Here is a 27,500-nt window from a genome sequence, read left to right on the forward strand (position 1 = left end):
TTCACTGCCTTCCGCTGCAACTAGCAGTGTCCTGCGGGTGCAGTGTATCAGCTGCTTCTCTGAGATCCAGGCTACCCCTCATACTTTTAGAGCAATTCGCATGATGCAGATAGTGGGAGGCAGTAGGAGAGCTGGAGGCAACAAGTATTTTGAAGGAAATCCAGCACGTTCATTTACCCCATTGACCTGCTTGCATACTCTTGTCTGGTCCTCAGAGTGAACCACTGCCCCTTCCAGTCTTCTTCCTTGCTTCTTAAGTAGATGGGTGATAAGTGCACGTACTGCAACCTTGAGCCCGAGGATGTGTGGATGTGGTGAGAGAGAGTGGCTTTGGCAGGAGAGCTGCGTGTCTGTCACCTTGTAGGAAAGAGACCACAGGTTTTTCATGTACACCTCCAAAAAGCCCATCTGCTCGTGTGGTTCCTCCAGCCTTGGCTTCCCCCCACCTGCAGCAGCTCTGCTGTTTTTCTGTGGTTCACAAACCATTTCATCGCTCCCTCCTGCCCCTCTCCCTGTCCCCCAGAGACCAGCTGTGCCAGGAACGTTTGGTCCCCTGCATGGATCGGATCCCACCAAACTGTACGGCTCGCCACGAGTGCCTGAGCCCCATCCTGGAGACCCGGTCCAGCAGCACCAGCACTTCTCCATGCAGGTAAGAACCGCGACAGCCAAGGGATCCAGTACCCCAGGCCCTGCTGGGTGGCTCTCACTGAGACACCCCCCCCCATCTCTTTCTTTCTCCCTCCTCCCCAGCCGGCCATGGGACTGAGCGAGCACCGCGGGCACAGGCTGGCAGCCCCCGAGAAGCAGGCGTGCGCAGGACCGACCCACGTCTCTGGCCTCAGCCCCCGGCCGGGCACCCTGCAGCTGGGCCGCATGAGCGGCCCCCCGCCAGACGCCGTGTACCCACCAGCCCAGTTCCAGCAGGGCTTCCTCCCCCCAAGGCACAACGGGCCCCCCATGAGGCCGCCGGAGGGCTCCGAGGTCCCCCCAGGGCACATGTACCGGCCCTACAAGTACCTGAACCGCGCACACCCAGCCCTATGGAACGGCAGCCACGGCCCCACCGCCCAGGGCGCCGTGGGGCCAGAAGAGAAGGCGCCCATGGGGCCGGGGCCCTCGCTCCAGCCCCGCACCCTGGGCCATATGATGGACCCGCGGTCCATGAGGCCACCACTGCCTCCCAGCCAGTGGACCGAGCAATCCAATTTCCTACCTCACGGGGTGCCTCCCTCAGGATATATCAGACCGCCCGGGAAAGCCGCGGGGCAGAGGATGCCACAGCCGCCCGCCGCCCTGTTTGGGGGACCGCCCCAGGTTCAGAGGGGGTGCCAGGGCGGGGAGTCCATGATGGACAGCCCGGAGATGATCGCCATGCAGCAGCTGTCCTCCCGCGTGTGCCCGCCGGGTGTGCCTTACCACCCTCGCCAGCCGCCGCCGCCGCACCTCCCCGGGCCCTTCCCGCAGCTGGCTCACGCTGCCTCCGCCGCCGGCGTGCAGCCCCCGAAGCCTGCCGTGGGGAACGGGGGCTCACAGGATCCCACCGCACAGAGCATGGAGATGGACAGCAGCCAAGGTAACCTCGCCAGTGACCTTCCTGCCTGTATCCGTTGCCCTGCCTGCTTCCCCCATGCTCACTGCAGGCATCCCTCCCACCTGCTGGACAGTGCCACCATTTCCCCTTCCATGCTGGTGTGTGGTTGTGGGGAGCAGGCAGGAGCACCCCCAGGCTGGATTTGTTGCTCTTGGGCTCCAGATTTCTAGGGACCCAAACCGTGACTGTCATACAGATGTGCTGTGTCTGCAAACATGGCTTTATTTGGACTTGCGCTCCTAGAGAAGTGGAGAACATGCCCTGATCTTCAGGCTTGCCAGAGTCAGTTTTAAGCAGTGGCTGAAGCTCAGCAACAAAAGTAGGGTTTTCTTTTCTAGAAAATAATTAAAATCTTGGTTAAATAAAATCCCAGAATCACAGAATGGTTTGGGTTGGAAGGCACCTTAAAGATCACCCCATTCCAACCCGCTGCCATGGGCAAGGGCACCTTCCACAGACCAGGTTGCTCAAAGCCCTGTCCAACCTGGCCTTGAACATCACTAGGGATGGAGCATCCAGTTTTTACATGTGTGTATTTCTTTAACCTGAATTGGAATATATTTCCTACTCCGGCCATCACTTAGACTTTTTAAGATTGTTTTGTTTCACTGTAGGTTGCCAGAGGTCCCCTCTGTCCCGGCTATACCTGCATGCTATCAGTTTGCCTTGGGGTGCAAATGCAAAGCATAGGCTGTGATGCTTCTAGAGCTCACTTGGAATTAATATAAAAATGGAATCTACAGAGAGTGAGTTAAGGAAAGAAGACATTCTGTGAATAAATGGTTTAAATATACTTCTCCGAGTATGGCTTCTCCACAGCAGCTGTGTCAGTTCAGGTGGGACGGCAGTGTGTCACGTGCACCATCACAAGTTTCTTTCTAGCTGAATTTCATTCTAGCTGGTAAACTAGAGATCAAAAAAAGCCCAACTTAAAAATAAACCAAACCTAAAGCAGAGATCAAAAAACCCCAGAGATCAAAAAAAATTTTCTTTTCATTAATTCTAGCTGGTAAACTAGAGATCAAAACCCTTGCATCTTTTATGGATCCCTCGTGCGCCTTGCGCTAGGAGCAAACTCTTTCCTTGTGTGGCATTGCTTAAAAGTCATCATCATTTAACTGTGCTGGATATAGAACAGAGACTGGGGGAGGACGCTGAGTGATTGCAGGGCAGAGCAGTCGCATCTCCAAATCACAGTTGGTTGAAATATGGCTGCAGTCAGCTCTGCCGCATCTTGGTTGTGGTAGTGCTTCTGCCATGCTGTTGGCAAGTGGAGTTTGTGGACCAGAAGGGGCAGCACAGCCTGAAATCAAGCTGCTGTTACTCGAGATTCTTCTCTTGCTGTTATGTGGACCCTACAGTGGTATTTCCCGATTCTGCCTCTCCGTTAGGCAGCCTTTGCACACCCCTGTGTCAGACCAAACCCACGTGTGCAGTGTTACTCCAATGGACATGTGACTTACTTGCAAACTATGGCATGCCTGTATCTTGGGAGCTCAGTCCACATGTGCTGTCTTTTTCCAAGAGAGGTGCAACCTCACAAGTAGTTTTTAAAAGAGCTCTTTGAAATGAAACAGCTGCTAAAGGTCACCTACCTCTGGGAAAATGCACTTCTCTGAAGGGAAGATTGTGGCGGGTGTGGGAGGGAGGCCGCAGCCCTGCAGAAGAGCAGCTGTCCTGATGCCGTGCTCCATCAGTCCTGTAGAGAGGCAGAGCAGAAGGTGGAACTTCATAGGCTTTGGAGTACGTAGTGTAAGGACCTTCATGGCTTTAGAAAGTCACCCGTTTTTTCTCATGCATTTGCAGCAAAGCGGAATGTTCTTTCCATCCGTATGTTAGGAACACATTGGACAGAGCTGCCCAGCAGCTTGGGTTAGCAACAGAAGAGGATGCTGAGAGGCTATTTTGGTACACCTGGTTAAGCTGGCAGGAATTAATCTTTGTCATGTGTGCTTTGGGGGAGCGTGAGTAGGTGTGTGCATGTGCTGGGCTGGGAGGGCATTTTCTGAAGTTACACCAATGCGTGACTTTTTCCTCTTCTCTTCCAGTAGAGCCACCAGCAGGCATGGACGAAAAGGCTCAGTGCATTGGCATTCCCGACGGAGCCTACGCCAAACTGCTACCTCATCCCAAGCCCCCGCTGCCCATGGAGTGCACCAGGCACGCCTTGCCCCCAGATGGGGAGGGAGATGGCTCCAGTGTGAAGGGCGACCTGAAGGCAGGACAGGGCAAAGGCTCGTGGCCGGCGGAGAGCAGCTATGCCAGTGGCCCAGGCTGTGTGAGGGACCTGGTGCCCACCTCTGAGAGAGGCGGTCCCCTCCCTGAGAATGGGGCAGCGGGCGAGGGGCCAGCATCTGGTGCTGAGGGGAAGGGGCTCGCTGCCAACCTGCTGGAGAAGCCCCTCTGTGGTGGGGGGAAGGCTCTGCCTGAAGCAGCCGTACCTTGCATGGGACAGGGCACTGGCCTCCCTGGCATGGATGCCAGCTCCATGGGGGCTGCCCCCAACCAGTTCCACCCTCTCTACATGCCTGGTCTGGAATACCCAAATTCAGCTAGGCGTTACCACATCAACCCAGGCCTGCAGGGGTTCGGTCCCATGATGGGGGGGAAGCCTCCTCCTCCTGCCTCCCACCCTCAGCATTTTCCTCCACGGGGTTTCCAGCCAAGCAGTGCCCACCCTGGTGTCTTTCCCCGGTATCGGCCCCCCCAGGGCATGCCCTACCCCTACCAGCCACAGCCTCAACCTTCCTACCACCACTACCAGCGCCCGCCCTACTACGCCTGTCCGCAGGGCTACTCGGACTGGCAGAGGCCTCTCCATCCCCAGGCCAGCCCCAGCGGGCACCCCACTGCCCATCCGTCCCTGGCCAGACCCCCTTTCCCGGAGCGGGGGTCCACCAGTGGCTTGCAGGGCTGCGAGGCACTGAGCGCTGCCCTGGCCTCTCCCAACCGCATGGACATAGCGAGTGCCAAAGAGGTTTCTCCAAGCGATGGGCAGGATCTGGGGCCTGAAGATGAGAAGTCCGAGGAGTCCCAGGAAAGACCAGAGAGTCCCAAAGAGTTTCTTGATTTGGACAACCACAACGCAGCCACGAAGAGACAGAGCTCGGTGGCAGCAGGGGAGTTCCTCTACGGAGCCCCACCACCACACCTGGGCTCGGGGATGGGATTCGGCCCATCAGCTTTCCCTCCCCATGGGGTGATGCTACAGACTGGCTCTCCTTATGCATCCCGGCATCCCGCCAGTCATTTCCAGCCCAGGACATATGGATCGCCCATGAATGCTCACCTGTCTCATCATCCGGTCTCTAGCCAGACCAATGGCCTCTCTCAGGAGGGACCCCTCTACCGCTGCCGAGAGGAGAACGTAGGTCACTTCCAGGCCTTGCTGATGGAGCAGAGAGGCAGTGGAGGTGGCATGGGGGGGCCACCCCAGGACTTGTATAGACCCTCGGGGTAAGATCGTGTTTTCTGCGAGAAGGCAAGGCGGGAGGGGGGTGAGGCCTGGTGACGACAAGTGTTGGATATCCTTGAAAGGATAATGCTTGAAGTCAGGGGAGATGGCAAGCAAAGTCAAAAGGCTAACTGGTGACTGTTAGACCTTTGGAGTGCGAGGTCTCTTAAGCTGGAGAGAGTCTCGTACAACTCCTTAAAAACAAGTGGCGATTGCTAGCATGGAGACCAGTTAACCTGTCCCATCCATCCCCACACCAGTGCTTTGTTTTATCTGACAGTGTTTGTTAATGCGTCATTCAGGGTTGTGCATCCTCTAATCAAATGGACTCTTGCCATTTTCTTTGCACGTATTTTATCACATCTTTCTCATAGTGGGGCAGAGTAGCTAACTAAAGGAGAAGTTCTTGTTATGAATCCCTTTACTTGAGTAATGTTGCTCCCTTTTTCCCTCCTCCTCTGCTTTGCCCTTCCTCTGTGTCTCAAATTTCCCTGACAGATAATTACTTCTCACTGAGACTGTGCCTATCACCTTTTATTCCTACATGGAAAACTATGCTACTCCAAAAATTCCCTGTTCAGATATTATAAATATGATTCCACTGTTAATGCTTTGTCATAGTCCCGGCACAACAGTCCTCCATCTAGTATTCAGAGAGCTTGGCTAAGCCACGGGGAGGGTGGCATGGATTAAAGGTTGTGTTTTGGGGGAAGCCAGAAAGAAGTTTACACAAGGTGCATGCTTGTATGTGAATGTTTTGCATATGCTTTCAACGAAGTAATGGGATTTGCTCTTGAGTTCATGTGCTAAAACTCTCTCTATTCAACCTGGCTCCAGAATGCAAATGCATCAGGCTCAAGTTCCCTTCCCAAAGATGCCTACAGCAACCATGTCCCGGGAAGATTTGACGTCACAAAAACCGTCAGCGTTGCCTCTGGATCAAGTAAGGGCTGCTAGGGAGAGCAGAGTTCACATGCAAGTCTTTCCCTTCCCACTGGTTAGAAGGGTGAAGTGTTTGATGAAATGGGAAGCACTGGGGGAAGCTGGGAAGTGAACTGCTGCTATGTAGAGGAGTTGGGGATGTCTCTATGGTCTTAGCTGGCTGTGAAATGTAATCTAGGTGTTCCGATAGTGCTGCCTTTGAACTGGTTGCCTCCAACTCTTGTTCTTCCTCTTCCAGAGCTAGTCCGAGGAAGGAAGGACCTCATGAAGATGAAAGCCACGCACGATTTGGACAAGGGGGAGGAGGGGCAGGCCTTCCTCCCACCCTCCCCTCGCCCAAGCAGCATGTAGCTTCCTGGATCCATGGAACACGGTGCTGCGACGGCTTTTGTGTTGGGAACCTGGAGTGGTGCTGGGCCCCAGCCAGCCGAGCAGCTGGCTCGCCACCGCAGGGCGAGCATCACACACTAGTGGCTTTCCGTGACCGGAGACTGCGTCTCATTCAGGGTTTGAGGGATTTTTGGGGTGGGGGGAGGGCAGGGGTGGGGGCAGAAATGTTCATTGACTGCTAAACTCAGGTATATTTTTCAGGGTGGAAGAGGATGATGATGGAATTTTACTTGTAGTATTAACATGTGTGTTTTGGAGCTGGATCCAGTTTACAGAATTTAACCTGTTGCCTTTTTAAATAAATTTCTGTTGTTGGTGAATGTATTGTACATAATGGGGGAGGGGGTGGGCCCAGCTTGTAGTGGGCTTAGCACTGGAGGAATCCTTAACTGTTTACAATCATATCACACTGAAATCTTTCAGGATAGGGTGAAGGTCTGGGGGGAGAGGGGAGGGAATGAATGATGGATGACTTGCTGTCCTCCTTCCTGTCCTCTGCAACCGAGATATGACCCAATGGTTGGTTGACTTAGTAGCAGGAATTGTTCAGGAGCATAATGTGTCCTCCTCTTTCTCTTGTCTTCTTCCTCCTTCCCCTCTCACCCCCACCTCTGCCCCTCTGGATCCAGGGCCTGAGTGCACTTCCAGCTCCTGTCATCATGGGGGAACAAGGAAACCAGGACCAGGAATTGAAACCAGAAAGGGACACTCAGGGCATTGTCCCTTCTGCTAGTATAGTACCCTTTCTGCCTTTCTGATAGGAGAAATGTGTGCTCTGGAAAACAGAAAATGGCGTAACTGGTCATCTTAGCCTATTTTTGGTGAAACCGGTGCAGCTGCTGGTGGAGCAGCGCCTGTCCAGTAGAACAAACTGTACAAATCTGTACTGCCCTGCTGCCCAAGGACAGGAGCCAAGTTCTTTCTCTGACCCTTGGCTATATTCACTTCTTAGCAGCTGTAAAGCAGGCAGTATCCCAGTGTTCCTGACCACTCTCAGTTCCTGTGGAGGAAGAGCACGAGGCTGCTTTGGAGGAATGGAATTGTTGGTTTAATGCAATGTGAGCCATTTGTTGGCCTATGGAGTTGGATTTCGCATTTGCAAGTTGCAGGTGAATCAGAAAACACTGATTCCAAATCAGACGTTGAGGTGGCATGTCTCAGAGGTTGAGGGGTGAGAGGGCAGTATGCTAGTGTTGAGTTGTTTTAACTTTGTCATCACTGATAGGTAGCAGCAGGTCCTACAGGGCTAGTGGCAGCTTCACTTGGAGGCTGCTTGCAGTCTGTAGGGGCTTTCCTCTTGTACCAGTTGCAGTACTTTGTCAGCCACTGCTGTTCAAAGGCAGGTTTAGCAAATAAATTCGGTAGGAATCTCATCTGCATTTATTCACACCTTAAAGCTAACAGGCAAACATTTGATAACTCTTGGGGGAGCTGGGGTAAAATGGGAGTCTGTACACTACAAGGCTGGGCAGCAAGATCTGCTGGGACCATAGCCCTAGTGGGCAGGCTGCAGATTGCACTGAGGGGTACACGGGTATGGTTAGAAGGAGGATGTGCTGATGTGTCGGACAAATTGTGCTAGCAAGAGCACTAGAAGTGAGGACGGAGCAATGTGCCCTTTAGTCTGTGCTACCAGCTAGGAGAGGGTCTTTGGAGGTTTCTGAAGAATTTTTCTGGCTGCTTTGTTGTCTTGGATGGTGCTATCACCTGTATCTTTAGCTGGATTGCACTGGCATGCATGACTGTCCTACCTTTGTCCTGCTGTATAGATCTACCATGCGCTGGCAAAGCTGCTTGAGCAAATGGCAGGTAGCATCTCACTGAGCCATTATCCTTCTGTCCTAAGCTCTTCTAAGCACAAAAATCCTAAAAGATGGGAAACTTTCTCTCTTAAAATAATTAGACCAGGGAAGGGCTGCCACATTAGTGCCCTCTTGCCAATAACTTTCACTGCTCTGTTGCTATAGTACTTTTGTCTCTGAGGTGTGCAGGGCCAAAGCATTTTCCAAGCCTAACAGGAGTTAAACTTCTTCATGCTATTCCCTCAAGTGTGATTATAAATGCAGTTCTTGTTACCCACTGCTGCTGCTAGCCTGTGAACTATAGCTGCTGCCTGCTTAGAACCTTGAGTTGCTTGGGACAGCTGGTCCCTCAACAAAGGAAGACTTCAATATAATGTGAATCACTTACAATGCCTATCTATAGATGCCATTAAATTACAAAAGGGAGATTTTTTTGGGGGTGGACTTCTTTTTTCCTTTTCATTTGTGCTCATCTGTCAGGAAGTGATTGTCACTGGTGGATTGGTATAAACTGGAATAGATGATCCTGAAGGTTGCCCATTGACTGAGAAGCAGGTAACTGCTCTCCCTAGCCAAGAACATTGTGCTATGGCTCATCTGAAATAGTCCTAGATCCGAGGGTCTGCTGCTGGCTCATCAGTTGGCAGTGAGTTTTCAGAGGTGCCCAAGCAGCTCTGAAATGCACGCCTAGATCTCCCACTGAATGGAGATACTGTAGCAGTTGTAGGTGTGTATGAAAAACCCCAAGTGTAGCAGCTCTTCAAGACAATAAACCCGAGACAAAGGAAAACACAGTTGCTTCTCCTTGCAAAGCAATCTTTAGTTCATTGTAGGTATAAAAAGAATTGGAAATAGCACACTTAAAAATGGAGGAACTGTAAAATATAACTTGTAGCAAAGTATTTGAAATTCTGGAAATGTGAATGTAGATTCTTCCGACCACCCCTGCTGTACTTCAGCCTGTGTCTTCTGTCTCACAGTTACACAAATGTTTGAAGTGCCTTTCGTTCAGCTCATTGTGAACTTTGTGGAACAGGAGGTTTTTAGAAGCTACAAAAAACACTAAGCAAGCTGAAGCACTCTTGGCCTTCAGCTGGAACTGGCACTGAAATCACGGTTCTAGTGGTCATGGTATCTGGATGAGTACCAAGCCCAGATCAAAACAGGGAACAAATAAGAAGCACAAGAATTACTTGTGGTGTGCTTGGAGAGCATAGTGGGGTGTAAAGACAGTGACAGATACCCTGAGGATCCTATGTGAAGTGTGTGACATGAAGATATTATCCCTTACCTGACATAATGCAAATATGGGAGAAGGGTTTAACTTGCGGTTGGTAGACAAAACGGATTAGTGACTGACTCCTTTTGGGAGGGTTCCTAGGTAAACGGCTTTTGATGTAGTCAGTGATTCTTATTAAAGTGACTAACAAGCTGCTGTTGTAAGGACACATGGTTTCTATTAGAAAAGTACTAATATAGCCTAGGGGAGCTATGGCTGGGCTACAGGGAGAAGGGCTATCCTGGGGACAGGACACAGTCAGATGGAGAGCTGCCTGTGGAATCTTAGGTCAGAGTTTCCAGACTTTCAAGTGCTTTGTTCATAAGTGTTTGGGGTTTGTTTTCTTCTTTTATGGTGATATTTAGGGATCCCCCTAAAACCAGAGCTCTATCTCACTAGGTGCAATCTGAGCAAATCAAAGAAAATTGGCCCCCCTCAGAGGGCACAGAGCAGATCGCTGGTGTGGAAACACGTGTGGAGGAGCAGAAAACATCGGGTTTATAGTTTATGGTTTCCCATCCCATGCTGCACAGGGCTGCTTTGTAGATATTGTGAAAGACACTGGTTTAAAGAGGGATGTATAAGAGAGCAAAATGGCAGTTCTTTATATACTTATGCCAAGGGTTGGCATGCAGTGCAGGAGAAATGTATCTGCATTTTATAACAACCCAGCTTTTGAATGCCATACTTGTGTCCCTATCTTACGTAATATTTTAACACCATTAGGAACTTCCAGACTCTGGTTGGAAGCCCTCTTTCTCATCCCCCAGCGTTGCTGTAGCACGATATATACCAGTCGATCCTTTTTCAGAAGGCATCCTGAGCTAGCGACTTTGCAAAGTTTCCTGTAGCTATTACTTTTCCCATACAGAGGATGTGTTTTGCTGTAATTACAGATTTCATCTTAAACTTAAGACTATACAGTGCATAGAACAATGATGCTGACCATGCTTGAGCATGACAAAGATCTTCAGTATTCTCAGAAAAGCTTTGTATGCTACTCTGGATTTTTAGCCTCTTGTTCTCCCCACCACCTCCTCCTTCACAAGTGGTGTGTGGTGTTCCCAAGCTCCTGAGATGTTCCATTGCCACTTGTAAATGACACTGTATAAACTCCCTCTGGGACTCTGGAAGCTTTGGGCATCTGAAGGACTGCAGGCCCTGGCAATTCAACTAAGCATTTTAAGGTGGCCAGTCACTTGAGGCTTTGCAGTGATTTTTAGCTGTGTCTAGTAGAAGTTTGCAGTCTATAAATTCCACGGTGTGACCCACCAAACCACTCGGTAGCAATCCAAGGCACCAGCCTGCAATGAGGAGGACAAAAGAGGAAAGTAAATTTGAAGCTTCAAGGCCCAACTGGTTTGATTTGTGACTTCAAAGTACATGGAGACACTTTTCCTGGAAGAGCTTCTGGTTCTTTCTTCATCCGCCAAATGCCTTTCCCATGCAGACTTTCTGAAACTAGTCTCCTGTGTATATTTTTGTAAGTGTGGTTTCTCGGGGTCTTGGAGAGCTATCAGCTTCTTGATGTCTTATCTGAAAGCTAGTCACAGAGGCTGTCTTTCATTCTGCTGACTGAGGCAGTTCTCCTGCAGCTTCTCACCCCAACGCTTCTCTATTTAAAATGAAAGTATAATGAGAAAACAACCTTCCTTTATTCCCTCTGCTGATCTCTGACAGTCTCCTGTGCATCAATGTGTTCAGCCAGCGCTGTTGCTTTGCTCTTGATGGCTTTGTTCTCCTTTCTCTTTCCAAGGAGATGGTTCTGCAATACGCACCGTGGAATTTCTCAGAAGGTGCCAAACTGAGTGACAGGGAAGTACCATCCCAAGGGGTGGCTCGGAGAGGACGCCAAGTGGTGTGGTGGTGTGGTTGCTCCTGGTTCCATGCAACCATGCAACTGCATCTGTGCTTAATCACGGCAACCCCTCAAAAAGTTGTCACTGCAGTGCATTGGTAGAAGAGTTTGCTCTTGCAGAATTCCTGCTGTAAGTCCATGCTGGTGGTTGAAGGGCAGGTGTGTGAATGCCGTATCCTCTCTGTAAGGCTGAGAGGGAGATAGCAGGCTGGAAAAGTTGCGCTGCAGCTGCAGGCCATGTGACAAGCTTCAAGAGCGGGTGCTTATTGTAACCGAGAAAGCATCTCAAACATTGACCTTCCAGCCTTTCCCCATCTGTACCTGTTTAACATACAGATGGGGGTAAAGGACATTTGGGCTTGGCAGGACCCCTGCCTCCCGTGCGGAAGGAAAAAGCTTTTAGCCAGCACATAATGAACTACGCATCCTGGTTTTCACTCTCTGCTGCCCACCTCCCTCTGAAAAAGATCTGGGGGAGGGACCAGTTTCCAGCTGTCTCCAAAGAGGAGCTGCTGGAATGACAAGAGCAAGGCTTGGTCCACCCCTAAGGAGGGAGATTCAGGACAAGGTTTCATGTGTTTGAAACTAGATAGCAACGTACAAGTGTACCTTCGAAGTGCAGGTGTAGTGAGCTGCGTGGTGCTGTTCCGGTTTTGGTTACTGCCCTGTCCTGGCTCACGTGCAGTGTGAGAGACCATGAAGCATTCTGTAGTTTTAACACTGCTGGCCTGGCATCAGTTGAGGGTGTTTTTCTCTTTATTTGCAGCAGTGCCCTACATTTGTTTTGGCAACAGTCTTCCTGTGGTTGAAATGTGGATGTCAAAGTGGACAGTGCATCCAGGAGAGAGCAAGAGTTACATCCACCAGTGGAAGAGGGGAGGAAGGATTAATTAGGGCTAGGGATTAATTGGGATTTCACCAACTCTAGTGAGTCCCTCTGTCCTTTGCCCCTTCCATTTGGAAACACTTGGCTGGCTAACAGAAGGGCAGTAAGTGGTGTATCTTCTAAATAAAAGTAGAACTGACTCCCTGTTCGCAAAATTCCCTTGCTGTGGATAAAGCTAGACCAGACACCCAACAGGGACTCGTTTGGCCTTCAAGTCAGTAAGAGGAAAACAGACACCTATTGCACTCAAACACTGTGGAGTACATCAGAAGAGCAACCTCCCTTTCGGAAGCCAACCAGGCAGCTACAGGAGCTCAGTGCTCAACTCTTAAGTCTGGAAAGTCCTCTGATCCCCTTTTGTGTCACATGCCAGCACTTCCTCTCTCCTCCCTTTCCTAGCTTCCAAGTTTCTTTCTCCCTGCTCACTTTGCTGCAGTTGGTTACTGTCAGAGATGAAAGCTCACTGCCCACGTGAGTAGAAGGGCAGGAGGTTGAACTTGGCAGCTGTCTCCATAAGGCAGGCAGGTGGGGAGTGTGCATTTACTCTCCTCATGGGATTAAGGTGTCCCCAGTGGCTCACTGTTGTTCTCTCGCATGCCCCTGGGGTTTGCCATCTTGGCACGGTGATGTCTGTCCTTCTGCCAGCACGAGGGTTTGCTTCTGGCCTCTGTGCAGGGCTCCTGCGTGTGATCCTGGTCTCTACCTCCAGCGGGGCTTAGGTTTAAAACACATACTGTGTACAACCCTGAAAGCTGTTGCCTCTCTTCCTGGATAGATCAACGACCACAGCTGCATGATGTTTTTCTGAGCAGTAATAATGTGCAGCAGTGTAACTTGACCTTCCAATATTGTTTCAGGGAGCAAACGGCTGTGAAACACGCTGTGGGGCTTTACACTTTGTGTGGGAAACAAGGTGCTCTCGGTGGCTCTGCCTCTTATCTCCACCACATTCCTGCTTTCGCAGGAGCCGTTGGGTTGATTTAGGTGGCCAGGAGAGAGCTGGTTGCTGCTTCTGTGTTTGGGAAGGTAGAAAGGGAAATTGAGAGGTGACGTTGATCCTTGTCCACAAAGCCAAGCACATGGAAGAGGGGTGTCTGCTGCTGCCACAGAGTGAAGGGTGGGTAGACTGCTGACTTAATGCCTCTGGGGGAGGAGAGTGACCCATTGCTGCTTCGTTCAGCACTGATGGGGCAGGTAGCAGGAGAGCCTATGCCACTACATCCATTTTTATTGAAGTTGGGTGATGTTGGGTTTTTTTTTGTATTATTGTAAGTTTGTAAAGAATGTAATCTGTCTGTTGGGGGCACAAGGAGAAAACGGGGGCCTTTCTCTTGTCGGGTGAGGCTGTTCTTATGTTGCTGTGTTTTTTGGTTTGGGGCGGGGAGGGGATTTGCAGCTATTTGGGCAAAAGTCTGCAAAAGCATTGTCAAATGCCTGCCACTGTGCGAAGACAGCGAGAGGGTGAGCTAATGCTGTGGCATTAGTTGTGGAAATGACCCCTGCCTGCAACCCTCAGTGGGGGGAATCTGACCTGCAAGGGGCTCTGCACTGGGGTGTCTGGCTGGGTGGTGGGATGTAACACTGAAAACAGAGCTGTATGGCTGCCCATGCTGTTTAGGAAGGGTTGGGTCGGATAGCCTGAGTTTCTCAGTGCAAGAAGGAGTTCGTGCTGGAGTTGCTCTCCCCCGCAGGGGCTGAGGTGCTGCACCTCTCCATCCATCGCCTGCCGCCCGGCAGCCCTGCCCCTGCCTCCCTCCGCGTCCCGTAGAGCACAGTGTCAGGGATCCTCTTCTCTCTCCTGCTGCTGCAAAGTTGTGTGAACTTTCCTGGTCGATACTGGAAAGGGGAATGCTATTTATTTTTATATTGTGTATATTTTGTCTTGGTCTGCTGATTACCTTTGTTCCCCAAGAGCGACAGTTACCTCAATAGTTAGTTTAATACTGTGTGTTGGGTAATTTTTTTAAAGAACTTTTTTAAAAGCTTGATCCTTGGAGGTCTGTAGATTTTATTTCCATATGAATTGGTTATTTTGTATAAAGTAAGTTCTTAAAATAGCAATCACCCTCGCTGTATGTGTGTTTTCTTGTCTCCTGGATGGTCTCCCTCTGCCCTCGTAAGGGGGGGGTGCGGTTGGGGGGAACACAGAGAGCTTTCTTCAGAGAGACAGAGCCCTGGACTGCAGTCAGACATGGCTGTACCACCTGAAATCTATTTACAAGAGAGCACCTGGAAAGCTAATTGGGATTATTTCCCTTTCTGAAGCCCAGCTGTCTGCCTATGAACAACCCCACTGTGGAAATGAGATGTTGTCACCGCTTTCCCCCCAAGTCCCTGGTGTGCTGGAAAGCCTGCTTCCCTCCCCAGAACACCACACAGTCTGGGGGCACAGGTAGCCTATTCCCCCCAAACCTCTCTGCTTTAAAAAGGGTGATTGCCCTTAAAACCCCACAGAGTGATGCTGCTATGAAGGAGCCACTGAGGTAGCCTATGCAGTTCCCCTTTGTGCTGCTCTAATGCTAAGCAGCATAGAGTGTGATGCCCCTCAGGGGGCTGTTAGAGGAATGGGAAGCCTTTCCAGCTCATGTGAGGTGGTCCTAATCCGTATTAGATGTCAAAGCAGCACTTGCTGTTCACTGTTTATTAAATCTCTCATGTGAGATGGGGAGTGGCTGCAGGCCTGGCAGCACAGAGGTGGTTAAAGACAACAGAGCTCCTTCTCGTGGGGGTTTTGGCATCAAATCTGGTAACTGGCCCCTACCGTGTTGTGTGGGAAGGTGCCTGCTGTAGGTGTATGGAGGCAGCTTGCGCTTGGCCCTTGCTCAGCTGGTCCCCGAGTAAACAACTTGCTCAATTCCACTGACTCAGCAGCTCTGCATCAGGACAAAATCAAGGTGATTTCCCTTGAACGCTTGTGCCAGCAAAGGAGGGCACGTAGGATGACTGGCAGAAGGCTGGGGGCACGATGGCTCCCACGTGCATGCTGCGGGCCCCTTCCCTTTCCTCCCCAGCTTTAGCTGGTAAAAGCTCCCTCTGCCTCCTCCAGGGCCGGTAACAGATGCTCTTGCTCACATCTCCTCCTGCCAAAACAGCTTTGCAGCATAGCCTGCTTGCGCCTCAAGCTCCATCTGCCCCTCCTGCCGGAGCCACGGCTGGGGCTGGGGCCGTTCCTGAGCCCAGTGTGCTCCGCTGGCTCTCGGCACCGAAGCTGCCTCTGCAAAGAGAGGCTCATGAAACATTTGTCTGTGGCGCAGGACCCCACACTTACTGGCCAAACCAGGGGCCTCATCCTGTCCTCACAGCTCTTTCCCTTCTGTGTGCCCTAAGCAGCAAGTTGCTCCCTCACACCACAGCATTCTACAAAGGCGGGTCATTGAACCCTGGTGAATGAGAGCTGACTGTAAATCCTCAGCAGGGCATCCCTGCTCCTGGGGCCATTCAGACACTCGCTTCACTCTCCATGGCTTGGTACAAGAGCAACTTATCCTTCCATTGCATATTTCATACTAAAAGAAGCCCTCAGGAGCACGCGTTGGCACCTTCCTGCCCCTGGACTTTTGGAGGAGTCTGAGATGTGATCTGCTGTACCCCAACACCTTGAGCACCCCAAAATGGCCAGCAGGGTGTCAGAGGCAGGTGAAGCCGAGCATCCCAGCGGGTGCTTCTCCAGGCCCTGTGGAGGCTGTTTGAGGATGCTGGCTCCTCCGCGGTAAGCTGCTCCCAGGCGGGTGGAGGGCTGCTCTCTGTCACGTATCCTCCTTCCCCCTCTCCCCCTCCGGGGGCCAGGGTTCGGGGTGACGAGAGCAAGCTGTCCGATAGAGGAAGGGGAGGAATTTGGGTGCCCCATCAGTCCCAGGAAGTGTTTGGGTCAGAGGGGATAGGCAGGGGGAGATTTCTAATCCTGGGGCTAAGCCAGCACTGAGTGGAGCCAGCGCTAATTGGAACCAGTCCCAGAGAAGGGGCAGAGAGCTGCAGCTTTTAGAGGTGCCTCACAGCCCAGGCAAAGGCAAAGCTTATCTGTGCTGTAGGAAATGCCACATCCTAACCTTGACAAGATGCTATCAACCGGCAGTATCAGGCTAGGCTGCTTGTCCACCTATTTGTTTACCTTTCTTCCTACTGTCTGCTGTCCATGATTCTTGTTTTTTCTCCTACTTCCTTCCTCCTATGGGCTGGCAAAGCTTAATCCCCTTTGCTAAGAAAGAGCTTTCCTGAGCTCTTAGGCTGTGGATTTAAACTCTTGGCTTCCTCTCTTCCCTTCTCCCTAAGAACTGGGATGCTTCCCACATCCAGCTTTTTATCCAGCTGTCTCAGAGCAGCTCACTAATCCTTGTAGGCTTGGATTGTGAATGGGTGGATAAATCAATTTCAATAGGGACCAGTTTAGTGCCCAGTTTGGGTGCAGAGATAAATTGCTGCCCCTTACCTCTGTCATGGGCCAGACACTTTGGAGACCTCTGGCTCTAGGAAGGCTTTGCTAGACCTGAATGGTACATCTCTGGGGGAGGCCTCATGGCAAAGGAATAACCACAGTGCCCTTTGCACCCATCAGTGCTTTTAGTGGGGGTTTGGTTGTGTACTTCCCAAAAAATAAAGAATATTGCAGATAAAGTTTCCATCTTGAATTTTCCAGTTAGTCATCACACTTAGCACGGGGCACACCATGCTAAGGTGTTGAAGGGCAAGACTAAGGCACTTGGGGTAGCTCAGGAGATCTCAGATTTAGGCTAAAAGAAATGGTTTCTATTCACAGGAATGTTTAGTTATAGGTGTTAGGAAAACCACATACACTCATGTATTCAAGACTTTGATTTTTGTCCTCCTCTGGCCCTCGAAGCTGCAATTTTTGTTTGGTGGCGAGCACACAGGCACAGAAAGGCAAAGCAAAGCCACTTGCCCTGTTGGGTAGCAACAGACCTGAACACCTTGCTCTCAGGAAGAAGCTCAGTCTGAGCATGGGGTGCTGTTGTACCCGTATTTATGCGTACACAAAACAAACCTCGAGGGTCTCCCAAGCGCTAGCAAAGAAATGCAGACTCGTTTTGTGACCCAGGACCCTGTGCTTGCCCAGCAGAGGGACAACAGCGGCTTTGCTGGAGGAGAAGGTGGGAAAGGGCTGGGGCTCACCTTGTGCCTGGTGCGGGGTTCAGGTCTACCCCCCCCCATCTGCTCCCTGCCTGCCTGTTTAAAGACCTCTCCCAGCTAGGCTGCCGGGGCAGAGGGACCGTAAAGGGTTCAGCCCCTGGTCCCCAGCGCACTCGCCCTTCCGGGGCCCGTGGGCAAAACTTGCTTGCAATTTCCTCGGGCCGTGACCTTTGTTTTGACCTTGGTGGAGGAGGATTGCAATCCATCAAACCCAGGGCTGCCTCTGGCTGGCCGAGGGGGTGCCTTTATGAGGGGCAGGAGGGCACAGAGAGGAAAACGGCACCACGTGTGCCACAGGACGTGCTCCTGACAGAGCTGGGAGTTTGCTTTGATTTTCCTTCCCAAAGGGATGCTGGATCAGGACTTGCTGCAGGAGACATGTCTTGCAGGGTTTGTGCCTTGAGCCAGCCCTGCAGACCAACTAGCTGCATCAGGATCATACTTCTGGCAGGAGCTTGAGCAAAATGGGAGGTACCAGCAGATTTACCACCTCCGAAGCCCTGGCTGCTAATGGTCCCTGCACTTCCAGGTTTTTGGAAGATCCCAATCGTGCAGCACTATGTTTTGTTAGGAAAATCAGCAGTAAACTAGAACTATCCTTTGGGAAAAGGCTCCTGTAGGTGTCTGCCTCTCCACTCAAGTTCCCAGGGGGGCAATTCATCCCAGGAGCACAAGTTCCGCTGCACCCGGGTGTCCCCTTTGAAGACATACCTGCATATGAAATGAATCTCCCCCGAGGAATGCAGCCGGTGCATACCAGTCTACCCCGCTTCCTTTGGCTGCCTGCCCCTGCCTCCCCTCCCTCTGATCTCCGCTTCCCTAGGGAAAAGCATCCTACCAAACTTCCCTGCTGCTGAATACAAATTCCCTTGGGAAGTTACTCTGTCCCAGAACCCCCGTCCAACAGCCCTTGGAGAGGCAACTCAGCTTGGAGAAGAGAAAAAGGGAAAGGAAAGGCCTTTTACACTTCAAACGGAAAACCTTATGCTGGGGGAGGTAGCTCCTTGGACTGAAAGGAGGAATGCATAGTCCCCCAGGAAGCCTTTAGAAGACAAACCAGACCTCTTTGGAGGCATCACCCTCCTCTCCTACCTCAGTTGCTGTCACACTTTTAACTTGTGTGCCTGGATTCCAGTGCCACTTCCCCTCTGCACCTCTGTGCCCACTGCCTGACTCACACCAAACCCAAACCTCTTCTCTGCCCTTGTCCCCAAGCACATCCCCAACACCCAGCTCAGTGCCCACCTCCCTTAGAGCCATGCCAGCCCACCAACCCCACATCCCCTCTCCTGCTTTGCCCTGCAGATCCCAGTGCTTCCTGGTGCTGAGAGCCCCCAGTGTGAGACAACTTTGAGAGCATCCACTTACTGCTTCCCTCCAGCTGCTGGGAGGCTGTTATGGACCAAGTGCAGTGGTAGCATCCCCTGAGAGAGCTGTGTGCCCCCATCACCAATCTGTCCCTTCAAGAGGACACCCAGGCAGGGTCAGGGGCAGCTTCTTCTCCAGGTAGAGAGGAGCAAAGCCTACCACTGAAACAGGCTTTTTGCAGGGATGAGGGCTTGTTTTGCTGGTGCAACCCACAACCAGCCAGATGTCAGGTCTGGAAGAGAAGGCGGCAGTGACCATCATATGGGCACATTTGCTACCTGTCACCCCATACGTGTGACCAATGGGCATGTCTGTGGGCACCATGCAATGGTGACACCTGGGATTTGGTGGTAACTGAGAGGGGATATTGCAGCAGGGAATGCTTTGCTGCAGCAGGTCAGGGAAAGCTGCTCTGGTTTGGGAGCCTTGCAGGGATAAAAGTACCTTGGTGCAGGCCCCTGAAAGGCCAGAAACCTGCCAGCAGGTCTTATAGCCAAAGCCTGTTATTCTGGCATGGGTCCGGGCAGGGCTGGTTTCTCTGTTTGCCAAGCTGCCGGTGATGGTACTTGACAGTCATCTTTCATTTAAATACATTACCTGTAAAGAAAAGCCTGAATGCCCGCCCTGCTCACATGGCAAAGGGAAACAAACCCTTTCCCTTGTCAACAAATCTCTCAGGGCTTAATTTTAAAGCACTTGAGCCAGCAGTGCCAGGGCTCCAAGCCTGGGACATCCCACCAGACAGTGACCACCACAGCAGCTAAACAGAGCCAGTGGCTGCAGGCTGGGGCTGTTGTGCAGGGGACTTGGTACCCTGCGTGCTGTCTCTGGGCCTGATGGTGTTTAGGGACCATCACTGCCAAAGCACCAAGTGTTTCCTCACCACCCTGCCCAGCACCCCGAGCCTGTCCCAGGATGAATGTCAATGTCACCCGTCTGGGCCCAGAGCAGCCATGTTCAGGCCTTGCTGAAATCAAACCAATGGCAGGGGCCCCGTAGGTCACTCTCTCCTTTCCCCAGGCCCTGCTTTAGCTTATCTCATCTCCCTCCATGCCACAGCCACAGCTCCCATGTTGCTCAGAGCAGTTTAGGGAGCACCAGGGTGTTCACCCTGGGGCATAGGCAGGCATGGGAACAGAAGAGCTGGGCTGGATGCTGCTTGGCTCCACCAGCACCTGTCTTCTCTCTGGGGCTGATGCTGCCTGCTTGCTTCGAAGGAGAGGGTGCACGGATCATGGGAATCAGGGAGCATCTTGCTTTGGGTTTTCATCCCCCTTTCCCAGTCACGCATGTCTCTGGGCCTGCCCTGTAGGCAGATGTATGGCGGATGCCCACATGCCAGATGTCCTGGGAGATCAAAGTTGCTGCTCACTGCATCCTCCATTCACGCGTGCGCACACCCCCCGCCCCACGCCTCCCAAAAGACTTATAACTTATGCTCTCTATCTTCTGTCCAAGATATTTTCCTTCCCTCCCTTTGTTTGCTTTCCAAACCCTTTTAGTCTTTGGCACTCCCTGCAGCCTGAGCCGCGCCAGCAGGGAAAGGCACCCTTTGCTCCCACTAACAGCAGCGGGCTGGGGGGGGGGGGTAAGTGGGTTTCCATCCTGCTTCCCTGCCTCTGGGATTTCCCACTTCTTGGGGTGGGATGTGAGGGGGATCTGCAGTACCCCTGAACCTCCCACCCCACCCAGCACGGCTGAGAGGAGCTGAGGGGTGCTGCACCACCACATGGCAACAAGGAAACCCTCTTCTTATCCCCTCATAGTCCTGGGGGGAGATTCCCAGTCCAACCTCTGGGAAGCCCTGAGACCCTTGGAGATGTACTAGGGACTGAATGCAATGCAACCCCTCCAGCACAGAGGTTGCTACATCTACCAATGCAGAAAGCCTTTTTGGTACGTCTGAGGTCTCCAAAGTGGGGTGCATGCAGAAGAAAACACCAGGAGCGTACAGGAAGAAAGTATTTTACTATTAATAAGTAAAATAATACTTATTTCATCTTTATATCATCCTTCTTTTAAATTCTAGTTTCGATATGTTCTCTTTATAACATACACAATGTTAGTACAGTAGTACATGTATATAATTTGTCAGTAAATAAATATATATTGGGAGTATGCCTCCCAGTATATGTATTTACTTTTATAATCGCAGAAGTTTGGAACCCACTGGCCTAAATCAGCAGCCAAAAGATTAAAATCAAAGCAAAGGTTGATGCCTGAATGCCAGCAACTCGTCCAGCAGCATGGAAACCACTTTACAGAACTAAAGCAGGCAAGCTTTGGTCAGCTCCAACAGCTTTGCCTCTCTCCTCTTTTCCCCCACCGCTGCCAAATGAGGGGTCAGGAGGCTTACGGGGACTTCATACACAGACAAAAAGTGAGCACAAACCTCCCTGACAGGTGCTGCAGATTGGGTTTTGTTTGGGAGACACGTGCCTTCCCCGTCTTCCCACTGTGTCAGGTCTCCCCTCCTCCTGATCCAGTGGCTAGTTCACAAGTCCAGCAGGCTCTTGCCCAGCTCTTCTTGCAGAAAGTCATGGGCTTGACTTTTTTCCTACCTGTGCTTCAGAGACATGTTGTGTCCCCAGCACACGGTACTCCTTCAGCCATCCGGCTGGAAAAGCACATGCTGGTTACCTACAGCTAACCTATAGTTATAGATGCTGGGGGCACACAGAGCGGTGCCCGTGGTGCATGCCCCAGTGCGTGCCCAGCCTGTCTCCAAAGGGAGCGTGAGGGACTCTGGCCCAGTGCATAGACACCAGCCTGCTGCCAGCCCACCATGGCAGCAAGGCAAGAGCCATCTCTAGCCCAGCTATCCCACATGCAGCCAGCAGGCGTTGCGCAGAGCTGGTGCTTAATGAAAAAGGGAAACGGGAGATGAAAAAGAAATGGTTAGTGCAGAGCAATAAACCCCATCAGATGCTGGGAGATATGGTAGCAATATATTAAATAAGGAACAGAAAAAAAGCCAGATGGTGGTTCCAATCTAATTTACAGCTCCAGATGACTTCACAAGAGGTCACTTGGTGGGACTGAAAAGCAAGTGCTCCAGGTTGGATGAAAGCAAACACTTTGGGCCTGCCAATACGGCGTGTATGAGGCCGAGGAATGTCCTGCTGCAGAATGGCATGGACATAGCTGGAGTAAGAGCATTTTTAATTGCTTGTAATAGATTAGATTAGCGCCTTTAACTTGCATTGCAGACAGTAGTTGCGGTTATACTGAGGTTTCCAAAATGATGAAATGTTCATGCTCTTAGTCAAGAACGATTTCCCCTGGACACAGCTTCCTCCGTGTAGATTATTGCCCCAGGCAGGACATGGGCATCCTTAGTGTTAATAATTATTGTGTGCCTGTTCCTAAAGCCCAGTGATGCTGTGGACTCAGGAGGCCTTACTGTTTTGCCAGCATTTCTTCTCCTAGGGACCATTTTTGTTCAGGGACTTCTCCCACCCCAACCAATGTTAACCAGATAGCCAGGGGACCACTGCAGGCACTGTGGGAGCTGTTGCCACCAACCAGCTTCCCATTGCCTTGATCTCCTACCACATCATCCCAGTGACAGTCTGGGAGGGCTGCAAGAGCTGCTGCTGCTCTGGAGTAGCAACCACTTAGCAAAGGCTGTGCGCACTAATACTCTCCACAGCTTTGTGGAGGCAGTATTTGTATGAGGTCGCCCACATTCATTTTCAATTGCATCTGTGCCTTTGCACCATGAGTGTGCCATAGTAAGTAGATGTAAATATGCCCATACGGCCGTGGGGACAGCTGCATGTACTTCTATGTGTTGTGCAGATGGTGCGTAGGTATCTCAGGTGCCTCATCTCTGGCATTTGTGGATCCAACAGTATCAGCCCTCCAGGGTGTTTGATTCACACTGATCAGTACACAAATAGGCAGGGAGTGTGGGGCTGCTGGCTATACATACGAGGTATGTGGAGTCTTGTCTGTCTGGCAGCATTTAGGCCTAAGTAAAGAGGATAACCACCAGAGAGTAAATTATTAAATAGCTGCTCTAGTGTCCCAACTTTAGCCTACCATCAAAAAATGGCATGATCCCAATAAGTGTATCATCTATTATAAAACTTTTTACCCAGTACCTAAGTAAATTGTGGAGCTCATTGCAGGACACCTATCTGGGAAGCCACATGATTTCTTTATTTGAAGAAGGAAATATCATCGGTGTGTAAGAGCAGCATAAAACAGTATCTCAGTTCTAAGTGCTAAAAACCTTCTCGGAGCTATCTATCTCAAGCACCATGACACAAGGCCAACCACCAGCTGAAGTCATGAGGGAATCCCTTTTTGTCATACCACTATCAGGACCACTGCTGGATTCTTGTGCCTTGAAACACTGCTGCTGCTGGGTGGTCTTGGGCTGGTGCATGCAGGTCAGTGCATTTTTGGAACAGGGAATGGGGCAGAAGACCTGCAAGTGCAGGGGTGGGTGCTGCTAGTGTGGCCCTGGCTAGCGATGCTACCATCTTTCTTCAAAGTGCCTGGAGCTGAGAGCACACGTGTAGAATGAGCAGCTGCATTTAAACTGCTCAACACCACGTGTATGGTGGGAAAACACTTGTGTTTTCTGTTTCAGGAAGATCAATAATTTTCTTGTGCTCCCACTCAGGAGTTGCTCTGGGACTAACTTGTAGCATTTGGCTGCTGATAGCAAGGCTCCTCTCTCCTTCTGGAGGCCCTCTGAGGGGAAAGCATGAGCCTTTCTCCAGAAGATGTTCCAAGAAGGTTTTGTCCGTGGTAGGTGCTCTATACCAGCAGCTACCTGCTAAGGCCAGCAGGTGGGGAGAGAAATACCTGCTAATACACAGGGCTGAAGAACCCACACGGGCAACCAGAAGGAAGGAAGGAGAAAGGATCTGAACTTCCTGCACGCCCTGCAGCTGGTTTAGGAAGCAGCAAGTCTTTCAGACCTTAGAGGTTAATGGAATGAAGTCAAAGCTGCTCAGAAACCAATGATCACCCAATCTCTTGTTAGAAGACTTCTAAAAGTTTCATGGGAAAAGTAGGGATGTTTCTGCCACTGGCAGATGGTAGGATGAAATCCAGGATCCTGAACAGCCCCAGGGTTTGCAGTTGGTGCTAGGCTGGGGAGTGTAATAACTTGGTGTTTAGATAGGAGGCATGCGGTCCAAGGACTGTCTGAAAAAAAGGACTTCATGCAAGCACTCTTGGTCATAGGATGGGAAAAAGATGCTGGGAGAGACCACCTTTATAATTTCCTTATGCAGTCTCTCCCAACACATCAGCCTTTAACTAACTAAAATAATGTGGTAGCCTTGATTTCCACAGCTTTTGATATCCATCATGTAACATAGGCTGGGAAATGACATTTTTTGGCACACTGGCAGTATGATTCTTAACCTGAGAATGTTCTGTACAGATGTTTTCCTTGCTTTCTCTAAAGCAAAGCCAAAGAAGCAGTATGGGATGCTCTGAAAGAGATGCTTAGGAAGACAGATTTGGGGGTTCCCAGCCAGCTCTACCTTGGCTGAGAGCAACAGGAACTTCCCAGCCCTGGAAGGGCCTTCTTGTCACGGCCTGTTCCCTACAAACACGTTTGAGAGGCAGGATGGGAGCCCCCACCTGCCTCTCTGAGCTGCCTGTATCAAACGGCAAACACAGCCAAACCGTGCTGCAGTCTGTCTGCGCTCTCGCTCAGGGCTAAACACCTTTTGCCAAGTTGCTTTTCTACAGCCTCGAGTCTTTGCTCCACAGAATAGCAGCTTAGAGTTCACAATTTTTTGCTCTGAGTTTCCCTCTGTGGCAGTTCACTTTGATTTCCCAGCTTTTCTGTTCCTCACTCCAATTTCATTGGAATTAAATAAACGGGTAATTCGCTCTTAATCTCCCAGACTATTTTAGGCACAGATCACGGATCTACAGAGATGGCTCCAGCCTCATTGTACTGTGTACACTATTGGTCTGTGCAAGGTATTATCTACTTCTCTTTTCCAACAGAGAGGCATGTTCTGCTGTTACTTATTTCCCACTGCTTGCTAACATCAGCAGTCTGGACAGGGGCAATGTGACAAGCAAGGTATCTTCTTTCTGCCATCTTGCCTCCAGCTGCATGCTGGAATCACTGAGCACCCAAAGGCCTGTAGCAAGGCTTTCATGGAGTCACCCAAAAGCCACATCTTCACTGCTAGGTTTTAACAAGGTGTCCTGGGTTGAGCAGCAGCAGTCATTTTTCTCCTTCTTAGGAGCTAGTACAGTGCTGTGTTTTGATCTTTTGGCCTTGGAACAGTGGTGATAACGCCGATGTTTTCAGTTGCTGCTCGAATGTTTGGTCTGGCCAAGGACTTTCTGAGCCTCATGCTCTGCCAGGGAGGAGGGGAGGCTGGGAGGAAGCAGAGACAGGACACCTGACCCAAACTAGCCAAAGAGGTATTCCATACCACAGCACGTCATGCCCAGGGTGTAACTTGGAGTGAGCCGGAAGGGCTAGAGGGACTGCAGGGTTGGAGGAGGTATCGGTCGGTGCTTGGCTGGGGGGAGTGGGGTGAGTTATTGGTCGGCTGGTGTTGAGGTGTTGTATTCTTTCCCCTTGTTATTTCCTTTAGCACTATTATTATTGGCGGTAGCAGTAGTGATTTGTGTTATACCTTAGTTACTAAACCGTTCTTATCCCAACCCGTGGGAGTTGCATTCTTTTTGATTCTCCTCTCCGTCCCTCCAGAAGCAGGGGGAGGGCAAGAAGGGGGGGGAGTGAGTGGACGAGGTTTGTGGTTGGGTTTAAACCACGACACAAGGCTAGTTATGGAAAACATGGCTGTGCTTTCCTCCAAGACTGGCTCTGAAGTGGGGAGCTGGGCACTTCAAGAGCAGCACATTCACCCTGCCACTAGCAGTTTTCTGATGGGTAGCACTCACCCCTGACCGCCAGCTCAGAGCTTCCTTTCAGAAGTTACTGCTCTGTTGACTGTTACTGGCGTAATAAAGACATAGAAGCCTCAGTTCTTGGTACTTTCTGGTTGTTTAATTCTAATCTTTCTCTCACCTTGACACTTGTGTGCACCTCCAGGGATCATTCACACAGCATGTTTCTCTCTAATTAATGTTAATACCTCTCAGTGTGAAAACTAAATACTAAAAAGGCATTGTGACTCAGGTGTGCAGTAACATTTTAAGTCCTCTGCTGATCACTTAGTGTCAAACCTGCTCTTAAATTTTCCACTGCCAGCTGTATGGAATAAGTACAACATTATCTATTTCCCTAACTCCTCTTTCAGCACCAGAGAGAACCAGCTCTGCACTCTGCATTAATCTGCAGTGCTTGCCTCTCCCATCACAACTTAATTCTTTTACCTGAAACCTGATTTAATGCCTCTTTTGTTCCCTTTATTTATCCAGTTTCTTAATGTGCTGATCTGACTTAGGACTTGTTTACTATACCCAACTGTGATAGTTTACACGCTTATGCAAAGATGAATAAAGATCAATACCCTCATTGATTTGCCCTAGGTCATCAGGTAAATAAGTAAGAGAAGAAATTGTGCATCCTACTTCAACTGTAACAGCAGTACAGCTGAAATACTGAAACACCCCTGCAACAACTCTCTAGTAGGAACTCCAAAATCTACCTGAAATGCTGCTTTTGGTTCACAGTTTACTTGTAAAAACCTGTGTACAAATGCTGAAGAGAAGCTGAAGAGAACCCACAACAGGGTTGCTAACCACACTAGCTAAACCTGGTTGGGATATTCTGGTTTTCTCTGCATCTCTGAGGTAATAAGATTTGGAAACAGCCCCCATTACCTGGAATGAAGGACAATGGTGTTCCAGGTAATGCAGACAGCACTGCTTGTAATCATATTCTCTCATGTGGTTGTCCCAAGCGTAAAATTAATCGGTACCTTCTTGCAACACACTTGCAGGGAACTGCTGATGCAGGAGGAAGTTCCTGTCACAGCTGTCATGGCTCAAGCTAAGAGTGCCTGCAATCCCGCAAATAAACTGAGCGGGCACAAGCATTTCAGTTAGCTTGTGGGGGAGGGTGTAGGGGGTACAAACCCACTAGTCTGTTGTCAGATGTGAAATACGTAGAGCTCAGGCCATTTCTTATAGATCTTCTTTGAATCATTGCTACCCATGTGGTTGACCAACACTAAACACATACTTGAGGTCACTGATTTTTATATACATATATCACAGTGGTTACTTCTTCCTGTTTCCTGAAGAGGAAGATATGAGAGAAGACACAAAACTACCATAGGAAAGTAAATAGTAAATAGCAATTCCAGTGTCAATGAGCTATTATTTCACTTTTCAAAAGCATATAAGATCTGGATTTGAGAAGATCTTGCTACCTTCATGGAAGAAGCAGATCATTAGAACCTGTACAAAGAATCCCTTTTGTCACAGCCAAGCATGTTTATGTTACTAGTATCAGAGAAAGTGTTAATGATGTCTAATACAATTTCTTCTTTAGCGAATAAAGCCCACCTGAAGAAATGAGGCAGTAGAAGTCTTACCTAGCATTTAAAGTCTACTTTATAGGAGGGCATGCACCTCAGCTTGAGAAGCAAGGGCCTCAGGTTAAAAACACTGCCTAAAGCAGTGTTCCTGCAGCTTGACAAGTATTATTCACAGCACAATGCAAAATTCCTACCATTCCTCAATCACTGCAGCACTTAGAGTTATTTCAAAACATATTCAAGCAGTAATCCATCAGTTTCTTATTTCCATAAAACAAGTTTTCAGAACTGACAACTAGGTGAAGAGTCAAGTAGTCAGGCAGAGGCTTGTAATACGGAAA

At 50.3% G+C, this 27,500-nt stretch overlaps 1 protein-coding gene across 4 annotated transcripts in view; it reads left to right on the plus strand.

Moving 5' to 3' along the window:
• LOC136016076 (chromatin remodeling regulator CECR2) overlaps positions 1 to 6,700 on the plus strand; it is a 95,826-nt gene extending 89,126 nt beyond the window's left edge. For 3 of the 4 annotated variants that reach the window (XM_065682719.1, XM_065682746.1, XM_065682737.1), the window contains 5 exons: positions 524 to 652; positions 754 to 1,576; positions 3,643 to 5,050; positions 5,886 to 5,991; positions 6,229 to 6,700. In XM_065682719.1, the coding sequence (XP_065538791.1) occupies positions 524 to 652; positions 754 to 1,576; positions 3,643 to 5,050; positions 5,886 to 5,991; positions 6,229 to 6,234 (2,472 nt within the window). In that variant the 3' untranslated portion in view covers positions 6,235 to 6,700. The remainder of the gene's footprint in view (positions 1 to 523; positions 653 to 753; positions 1,577 to 3,642; positions 5,051 to 5,885; positions 5,992 to 6,228) is intronic. The other variant, XM_065682727.1, reaches the window with a different exon arrangement.
• The last annotated feature ends 20,800 nt before the right edge of the window (positions 6,701 to 27,500 follow it).

The sequence above is a fragment of the Lathamus discolor genome, chromosome 1 (assembly GCF_037157495.1).
Source record: "Lathamus discolor isolate bLatDis1 chromosome 1, bLatDis1.hap1, whole genome shotgun sequence".
Classification (NCBI taxonomy): Eukaryota; Metazoa; Chordata; class Aves; order Psittaciformes; family Psittacidae; genus Lathamus; species Lathamus discolor.